The 9,700-nt window shown below is 41.7% G+C and overlaps 1 protein-coding gene across 1 annotated transcript; it reads right to left on the reverse strand.

The window, feature by feature from the left end:
• Positions 1-1,618: 1,618 nt before the first annotated feature.
• On the reverse strand, positions 1,619-7,903 carry tmem161a (transmembrane protein 161A). Its single transcript, XM_018670248.2, has 11 exons — positions 7,785-7,903; positions 7,147-7,250; positions 6,984-7,067; positions 6,602-6,693; positions 6,291-6,447; positions 5,717-5,932; positions 5,398-5,541; positions 5,175-5,288; positions 4,854-5,028; positions 4,584-4,680; positions 1,619-4,140 (listed from the first exon to the last, which is right to left on the reverse strand). The coding sequence occupies exons 1-11, from the start codon at positions 7,785-7,787 to the stop codon at positions 3,836-3,838; spliced, it is 1,491 nt and encodes a 496-aa protein (XP_018525764.1). The 5' UTR covers positions 7,788-7,903; the 3' UTR covers positions 1,619-3,835.
• Positions 7,904-9,700: the final 1,797 nt, after the last annotated feature.

Raw genomic sequence — 9,700 nt, forward strand, 5'->3', positions numbered from 1 at the left:
AAGGACATTTAGCTCATCATCTTTCTTTTGAGAGGACAGTGTGATTCGTTTTTTTCATGTACATTCAGTCCAAAGACAGATAAAATGTCGTCTGCTGTGTAGCTATCAAGCTTTCATGTGTCCATTTATTTAGTCTTATTCACCTCCGTTCCATTTTTTGAACATACGCACACACACACTCCCTCATTATCATGTCTGGCCCCTGTCAGGCAACTCACCATGCAGCCACCAAACGAGAGGAACTAGAATGGGCTACTTAAAAGCCTGGGGACCTGTATGTCTTCAAAAAAAAAAAAAAAAAAAAAACATTCAGCACAAAAAGGCTCATTTCCGCAGCTGGTTGTCTCACAGTAACTATGCCTGAACATTTTGTTACGCTGCCCCTACAGAGCAGTTGCCTTCCTTTCCATTTCAACTAAAAGCAGAGTCGAGCCCCGGTCCATTCTCCGTCATCTCTCCTCCCTAAAATGAAAAGAGACTCTCACTGGGGTCATGTCTGGTCTGCTCCCCTGAGACAAGACCGGGCCCAGTCTGTAGGGCATGTCTGGGTCCTGCAAACACACACACACACACACACACACAAATATATACCACTGGTTTCCATAGCAACCACAGCCTGACTTGGCCCGCTGCAGTCCACAGAGCAGACTGAGGGGGCCCGAGGCCTCCAGCACAGATGCACATAATTAATGTGATTATATAGATATGTCAACGATGTCACCTTTCAGTTCATTAGGCCGGACGCTCTCACAGACCTGTCAGAGAGGGACAGAGCTCCGCTGGTCACAGTGGGCGAAGATGCCGCTTACAAATATGAAATGTACAAGGCTCAAACTGTGCTCGTCGATCATGTTACCTAACAATGAGGGAAACATTTGCCACTGACATTTTCTTGAAATAGTCAGCCACAGCAGCACAACATCCCAATCCTAAATTTCAGACAACCATTATAAAGGGAATGTAAAGGTTGTTAACCAGCGCCCTCCCACATTTCTCCACTCCTCTCTCTCTGTCTTTGTGATCGTTGATATCCTCCAGTGAAGCACGTCCCAGTGCGCATAAAAAGACAGCGAAGTGGCTGTCTCTCCCTAAGTTGGAGAGACCTTTTGTGGCTTTTGATTGGATGTGGAAGTCGAATGATATCACCAATAAATCATGTCAGCTCACAGACAGAAGAGCCTCTCCAGTCTCGCCCTGTGGAAAGGTCACGTTCCCTAACTGTTGTGACTGGCATGTAAATCTGAATGTTTCTGTAATGTCATAAAGCTTGTAAATCTAGTTTGGATTTTTGACTGTGCTGACAAATGGAGAGCATTTGGATGCAGTTTGTATGGAATAATAAATGTCCAGAAATTGAATAATGTCCAGAAAAATAAATCTGGAACATCTCTTCTTCCCAGACTCTTCAGGGGTATCGGGTTCATAGTAATTAACAGTGATTAAAGAATGATCCTCTCAGGAGGTTGGGGTCAGAGTTCAAGGCCCAGCGCAGCGGCGAGACATCCCATTGTCATGCATGATGCCTTTTGTCAATTGGAGCACCGATTTTTAAAAGGAAATGTTTTATCTACAATATCTCCCACGCTCCTTGGTTGAGCGCAGAATCATCAAAGTGACATGAAAATAATGTTTTTATTGCCACACAAACAAAACTAAATGTTCAGGTTACAGCCAAAAACTTTGCACACCATGCATTCAGAAAATCTCAAAAAGCTACATTTTCATATGAACTTCACAGTACAATGATTTCAGAGCATTCAATTCAAATATGCTATCTAAAAAAACAACAACAACAAAAAAAAAAAACAAATTAAAAAAAAAAAAAAAGCAAAAGACTCAAAATCAAAACTTGCCAAAACAGAATACAAAAAAAGTACAGAATTACAGCATCTGTATCATTTCCAAATAACAAAAGTTATTTGGGGCGATGTGTCATAAATAAATAAAATACACAGCTACCACACTGATTTAAAGTAGACTTTGATTAATCCTACATGTACACAACTGATTGGAAATAAAAACAGCAAAACCTAAAAATACATGTTGCTAATGAAAACACTTCAACAAAAAATGTTGCCAGTGATTAGTGTTTGAAAATCACAGGAAAAACAGAACTGAGTCTGGAGTGTTAATTTTAATCTATCAACAGATTCTATTCATTCCAAATACACATGAGCAGGGAGGAAGGGGATTTTAAAACTGACTCAAAATCCCTGAGCTCCCAGGCACTTAGGAATTCTGAAGGAAACTCTTTATATAAAAGCAACAGTTCTTGGCTAATACACATTCTCACTCGTGCTCAGCTGTGTTTAACTCAGTAGGCTGGGTCTGAGCTTTACTATTTCTTTGCAATTAAAGCATTAAAGCAGAAAAAGATCACAAAAACAAACCAAAACCATTTAGCACTCTTGAATCGGTTCCTTAAGGGGGACAAAGAGTCCCTCACAAAAATAAAGTGTCTTATCTACACTTGGACAAGTACTAATACTCAACCTGGTACCATTAAATATCTTATACAGTATGCAGCATTTAATAATGTTCTGGTAAGAACCATTCGGGTAACACAGGCATAGATTTGTCTGAAAAGTTGCAGAAGAAATGTTCTGCTAAAGTAGCTGAAAGATGACTGGGGATCATAAAGCAAGATCAGAGGAGTAGCCAGCTATCTCTGGGTTTAACTCAGGTTTTCTGGTATTACAAAGCAGGGCTCACTGTTGACTGACAGATCACCATAGTAACCTGTGCTGTGGGGCTAACCTGACCAGTCAGCTCACTGGGAAAACTGAGTCATCATTTCTACAGAATCTTGATGTGGACAAAAGTACTGAGTTCACAATAAAGAAGAAGTAATTAAGAGAAACAGAGACATAGTAGAATCACTCTGCTTTCTATGAACGAGTGTACAATCTGTGTTTTAAACAGGACTTTTAAATAGCAGATAGTTTACCACAATAATAACCTATAACCCTTATTATAGCTGCATACTAACAAGTGCGCAACTTTGCGTTCACTGTTTCTCAGACTCAGGAAATTGTGTAACATTTTGGTCAGATAGACTTTAACATGCTTTTATTTCTTTATTTATTTTATTTTTCAATCTGTATCTTTAGCAGCAATTTAAGTAGATTAAAGTTTGTACATAATGAGACAAAAAAGCACCAAAATGTCACTTTACATATTGAAACAGCCTACATTATAATTCCTATATCTATTTGCAGCTTTATTTTGAAAATTTGGAAATTATTCTTGCTCTCTCTACGGCTTATTATTCTATTCTACATGTGTGATTATGTTCGGTGTATTTCACCTCGCAGAGTATTACCTAATGCTATCACAATAACCTTATTTTCCCACAGGTATCACTGTGTCATATTAAGTACTTCACTCATAGCTCTTTTGATGTTGCATGTAATCCAGCTCATAACTGGATTAGTGAAGAGTGAACTGAGCCAGCTGATAGGTGACCAGGTCGTGATACCATTTGTCAACGAGTGCCCAAAGAAAGCCAGACTAAGTGAAACTTGCTTCATGATTAAGGCTCCCGTTCTCTCTTTACATGGGTGTTATTGATACCAGTAACCTGCTGGCCATAAATAGTCATGAGAGCAACGAGGGAGCTGATATTGCAACAGACAGTGTCCACCACCATTCTGCTCTCAACAAACCTCGATCGATTCTTCTGTTAGACCCAACAACATGGTGCATTCTGTCTGTAGGTGTGTGTTTTAATGAAATGTCCCCTCTATGCAGCAGGAATCCTTTGCAACATTATAACAGTAGCTGAAGGCTAGAGTTGCATTGCAGGTAGAGCAGTATGCCCCCCTGTTTTCCTCACTTAGCTCTGCATAAGGTACTGGTGGAAGTAGATGCCAAACAGAGAGCTGATGACCTGGCAGGCGGCCACCCACCAGGTGAGGAAGGCGAAGAAGCCTCGGAAGAAAAGCGGGGTGAGGACAGACCGCAGTGCTGCGAAAGTCGCCGAGAGGTGAGCTACAGTAGCCTGGATGTCTTCCTCCATGTCTTCCACCCCCTCTTCGTCTTCATCGAGACCGCCAGGCAGCACAGGTGCTGCTGTGGGCATCACCAGTGCCGGTGTCACCCCAGGGGTTTCCTCTGCACCCATTCCCCAGGAGAAGTCCCCTGTAAGTTCGGTAAAGATTGGTTAATATTTAGATTTTGCCACTGAAGTGAGAAAGTAAAGGCTGTTGAAAAAAAACCTTTGCTTATTGTGTTTCACCAACGCTAAAATTAGACATTTACTGTGGAAGTTTCTAATATTTAAATCCATTATAGTTGCAAATATCTCAGGAATAGTTTGACACCTGGGAAATCTGCTTTACCACTCTCACAAAATCCATCCTTCTAATAGTCACTAATAAACATTTATATAATGTCTGTTTAATCCTTATCAAAAAGAGGTTATGTGCTGGAGTATGGAGTAGTGAAGCAGTAGCTGTTTCCCCTGTTTCCACACTTTATGCTAAGCTAAGCTAGCCAACTGGCAAACAGATGAAGATTGAGTATATTTTCTTGCCTCAGTGCAGCGGCTGTCATGGTGGTGGCGGTGTGGGTATTTTACTAACCTAGCGCCTTGAGTGACAGTGTGGAGAAGAGGATGAGCAAAACAGGAACCAGATACTGGAGAGTGACTACAGTCAGATAGCAAAACACACGTGTAACCTGAAAAACAGCACATTCATACACTTCAGTTATTGTTTTTCTGTGGCCTAGAAAATCTTTGATGAAAAAATTCCAAATTCAAACTAAAATTCAACTCTTCCTTGTTTAAATATTCAAAATTCTCTCTTGCTTATGATTCATGTACTGAATAAAACATAAATATGGTATCTGACCTTCCTCTGAATGTCAATGGCAGCGATACGCCCCGCTTCCTTCTTCATCTGCTCCACCCACTTCTGAGCCAGGTTGAGGTAGGCCTGCAGGTGGTAACGAGTCAGTGCTAGGCGCAGCACACACAGCACCACGATGATCCACAGACGCATGCTGTCAAATACTGCACTGGGCACTCTGTAAGAGATTGTTAGATCAGCAAATGTCAGCAAAAGCCAGGTGCCCACCACTAGGCACTGTTTGGACGACACCTAGCATTTCTTGATAGCTGTTTCTGTTCTGATAATTGAGGTTGAAATTAGTAAATGTGCACATGCACTCACATTGTGACAGAGGTCTTTCCCATGGGTGCGTTGGCCAGGAAGTCTCTTGCAATGGGTTTCACCCACAGAATCAACACAATGACTGGAGACATGAAACTCATGTGCAGCAGAATCCTGCAGGAAAGACAAGGGGCACCGCTGAGAGAACTAAATACTGCTAATGGTTTTTATTAAGGCATGGAGTACATTGCTTTTTGCAGTGTAAATGTATCCAGTGTCTTACTGGATGAATGGCCTGTCTGAGTTCATCTGTACAGCATCAAGATGAGTCTGAGCCAGTCGCAGTCCAGGGAAGGCCAGCAGAGCACCAATGTAAGCACAGACAGCAGCCAGACCGAGCTTCACTGTCAGCTTAGTCACCGGGATTCTCAAGTCAAAACAAAAAAACAATGATTATCACGGCTGCATCTAATAAAAAGATTTGTCAAGTACAGTCTGTTGCTGGCCCACGCAGAATACAAAACCAAGGTGGTGTCTTCTCACACATGGTCCAAGATCAGTCAACATCAAATTAAGCTGTCTCTGTAAAGTCAGACACTTACGACCAGTCGGCGTAGCCCTGCTGTTTGGCAAAGATTTCCAAGTTGTCAAAAAGGCTAGAAAAGCCTGATTCCAGGCCAAACTCCAGGTAGTCCTCTCTGACCACCAGCACCAGCATGGCCACAAGCAGAGACAAAAAGCCAAAGGCAAGGCACACTGATCGCTCGCCACCCTCTTCAGAGCGGAAGTAGTGGCTCATCAGAGTGTGAAGGGTCTTTCTGAGTGTCGCAGATTAAGTGAAAACAACTGTGAGGACAAAGCAGCACTCACCCAGTGGAGGGTTCTCCATACTGTATATCTAAATGAGGCTACGTTGTATTTAGTTTGTTAACTAATATTAAAAGATCACTTGTTTGATTTTAATAGAGCTTTTTCTCACTCCGCATGCATCCTGATAAAGAGATGTTACAATTTTCAAACGTGACTAGATGCTTCGTTGTCTTTGCCATTTGATCAAGAAAACAGTTTGAGACAGCAGCTTCAAAATAAGATTATTATGTTTTATAGGATCACTCAATCTGGACTTTCAAAGATGTGTTGGTTGGGACATAAAGTGACTTAACAGTTGAAGGATACAGACTGAAGAGAACAGTCAGAACACACCAGATAGCGCCAATATTGACCTCTTTGCTGGCATCCACCACATGGTAATAGCACTCAGTGAACAGGAAGACGCCTGTTGCATAGACTGAGAAATCTACCAGCCACTGGTACTCCAGGAAAAAACGCAGCACTGAGAGTAGGAAAAAAGGAAGAAAGAACATCACTAGTGTCCGAGGACTGATTAATTATTTAGTGGGTCAGTAGTGAGTCAACAGCTGAGCATGGGCAGTGTTTGTACTTGCACAACGTCACTGTGATGTAGACAGAGCAGTGTTTGTTTTTACCCAGGGCATCAATGACGCTGACTGGAGCTTTCTCCAGGTGAAGGTCGATGTCTTTGGGCACAGTGAGAGGTTTGCTCTCCCCATTTTGTCTCCTAGAAATAACAAACAAAAAGGACATGTTAAAAACCAAATATGCTTCTATGATTGAGTTTTACAAAAGAAAAAAAAAACAAAACAAACAGAGACAAATTCTTGCTTGTCATGACATTTTTTGATTAGAAGTAAAGTACAGCATAGGCAACAAAAAGTACAAATCTGCACTTTTATTTCAAAGGGCACAAAGATCTAGAAATTTGAGTTGTTGAATGCAAAGTCTTCCTTTAGGTATCCATACTGTGATGTGACTCTTTTCTGCAGTGTCGGACCCTCCCCCAGCTCCCACCTGTCTCTCCTGTTCTGTTTGGGCATCTGTTTTCCTGCCAGTGCACACAGCTCTCCCTCTGATGGGTGTTTGAACCGGAACAAACTGGAAGAAACAACAGGCACATGTAACACTGCACAACACATTATGACTGTATGCGACCAGATTGTAAGAGTGACAATACCTGCCGTTGCAGAGGAGCCAGCGCGCAAATGAGCAATGTGGAGCCATCCTCTGCATAATGCTGGCAGCCAGCAAGCTGACCACCAGCTGAACCCCCATCAGCGCCTGTCAGAGCAAACACACACTCACAGGTTTCAGCATGAGAACCGACCCTGAGGCTCCTGTCTGTGTATGTGTCAGAAGGTAATGCAGTTAAGAGAGTAGGAGTGCCTTGTCTACAACTGTGGCAGTCTGTCATGACAGTGTTTTGTGTTGACTCAGCACACAAGAAAGTTTCTACAAGACGTGGTTTTCGCTTCATGAAAGCTAAGATAGTTCACATGACAACGGCTGCGACAGAAGTCACATTACGTACTAAAATGTTAACAGGAGCAGGATAACACGTTCAGTAACCTTAAATACAGAATGTGTTGTAAGCCCCTGCAAAATGAATGGAAGTCAGCAAATGGCTATCGTGCTAAGTTTAGCTAAACTTCACCACCTGTCAGTGCTGCTGCCAGCGTTAGCTAGCCACTTAGCATTAGCAAACTAGCTCTCACAGTAACCAATACGATTAAAATGAGCTCGCTGGTGAATTTTACAGTAGGCTGTTAAGACTGGTCATTACATGCAAATGTACTAGAATGTGACTACAGTTACCATCTCTTCTCCTGAAAGACGTGGTGAAAACCCTGACTATCTGCGGGAGCTTCTCTTCATGCAGGACAATCTTGACAGCTGAACCAACTGACATGTGAAACTGCTCAGTGTCCCGGATGTACTCCTGGAGTCACGCGCTACCTTCAGGCACCTCTTCGAAAGCTCTGTAAATTCCTATATTCGAACATCAGCCTAGTACCGCTGCTACAACCCAGAGGTGGGAGGTAAAGTAGCCACGTTTATGACTAAAACATTGCACTAATGTACATTTATCAGTGGTTAGTAGTTTACTATACTGTTTAAATTTAGCGAGACTGCGTCTATCCGGCTGCTGCAGTCTTAAGTGGCCTTACAAACTGACTTAGGCCTACTGGACGCCGAAAACACGAGGTAAGATAAATGTTAAACTATTCAGTAGCATATGACGCAGTCAGATGTAAAGACACCTGCAGTCAGGTGAACACACATAATAATTTCACTTATTTGAAAAGGCACCACAAATTGAATCCTCGTTACTTAATGCTAATAATCACTGACTTTTACTTAAGTGAATGTCAAACCGAGGACAACTACTTCCATTGCTACTTTTATCAAACAAACGATACTACTTGTTGCACCGGTACCGCTATCACTATAAGCACCTTTGTTCCTGTGTTTGAGCCTTTAAATTACAATAAGTACTGAAGTGTTTTTACGGATTTGGCCTCGCTTTGTATTTTCTAAATTAAGCGCACAGTGAAAGTGCTTGGGGCACGCTGTTTTAGGTTAACAGTTTTACTGAAATCGTTTAAACAAATTAGCACAACCAAGAGTGACGTATAGCCTGATGATCTTTTCAGGTATTCACATTCACCTACATCAAGCAATAATCAAATGTCAGTGAAGGCGTCACAGAGGCCGCAGAGGAGCAGTGCTTTCACTGGGTCTTAGCGGCTCTGACAGGAAAAAATATTGTTCTGATACTGAGAATAGTATGATCAAAATTCATATATTTTCCATATTATTACAGTCGAACATGCAAAATCTAAGTGAAAGATATTGGTACAGGTGCTTAGTTAAGACATATCTATTCTGTTCTAAATATGGAAAGCAAGGAAATGTAAAAAAAAGATGTAATCAGGAAACCACTACAGCAGTTTTAATTTACCAACATGCTCCCTCTCCTCATCTCTAATTAAAATGTAAAATTATATCTATCTTAGTTCCTTGTTCTTCCTCAGTACCCCTGAACGCTCTCCTAATGATAATCTCAATGTTTTATGCTTCCACCATCATGTACTTTAACATTTCATTGGATGAAAACAAACATTATGTAAATTGTGAGGCTTAAAGTCTCAGATATGCTCCTCTTTCCCTCTGCTTTGGAATTAAAATGCAAAGACGCCAGGGAGGGGGAAAAGGGAAGAGCGCAATATTTTGATGTAATCATGTATTAAAGCTTTATTTTTCTATTTAGATGGATAAAAGTGAGGAAGCACTTTACAATAACAACGTGGTTATCTTCAAACCTGTAGACAAAGTTAATATCTCTGTAATTTGTTGATGCATTAAGATGATCTCCTAGCCTCAGATTATTATAAGCCATGAGGTGTTTGGGGAGTAATGTGGTAGAAGGACAGCAGCTCACTGGGTGCACTGATGCATCCTCCATGTGTGGCATGCTTGGTCACTCGGGACAAGAATGATTGTCCACACACACACACACACACACACACACACACACTGGCCTGTACATGCATTATAATGTCAGCTCATCCTCAGTTCAAAGCGGAGGCCTGTATGCCTCCAACAGTGCAGAGTGTTTTCCAGCACATGCCCTCTAAAGATCTTTTACCAAAACCATTCACTGCATTCAAATCTGTGTTTAGCATGTGCGTCCGTGTTATTTGGGTGGTCTGCCAAAGTCTGATTGAATT

The sequence above is a fragment of the Lates calcarifer genome, linkage group LG17 (assembly GCF_001640805.2).
Source record: "Lates calcarifer isolate ASB-BC8 linkage group LG17, TLL_Latcal_v3, whole genome shotgun sequence".
NCBI classification, from domain to species: domain Eukaryota; kingdom Metazoa; phylum Chordata; class Actinopteri; family Centropomidae; genus Lates; species Lates calcarifer.

Excerpts from the sequence above, each read along its gene's own strand:
- tmem161a (XM_018670248.2), bottom strand. Across the intron at positions 7,068-7,146 it reads TGGCTCCTCTGCAACGGCAG|TTTGTTCCGGTTCAAACACC; the intron begins GTATTGTCACTC and ends TGTTTCTTCCAG. Across the intron at positions 4,681-4,853 it reads CCATTGACATTCAGAGGAAG|GTTACACGTGTGTTTTGCTA; the intron begins GTCAGATACCAT and ends GCTGTTTTTCAG.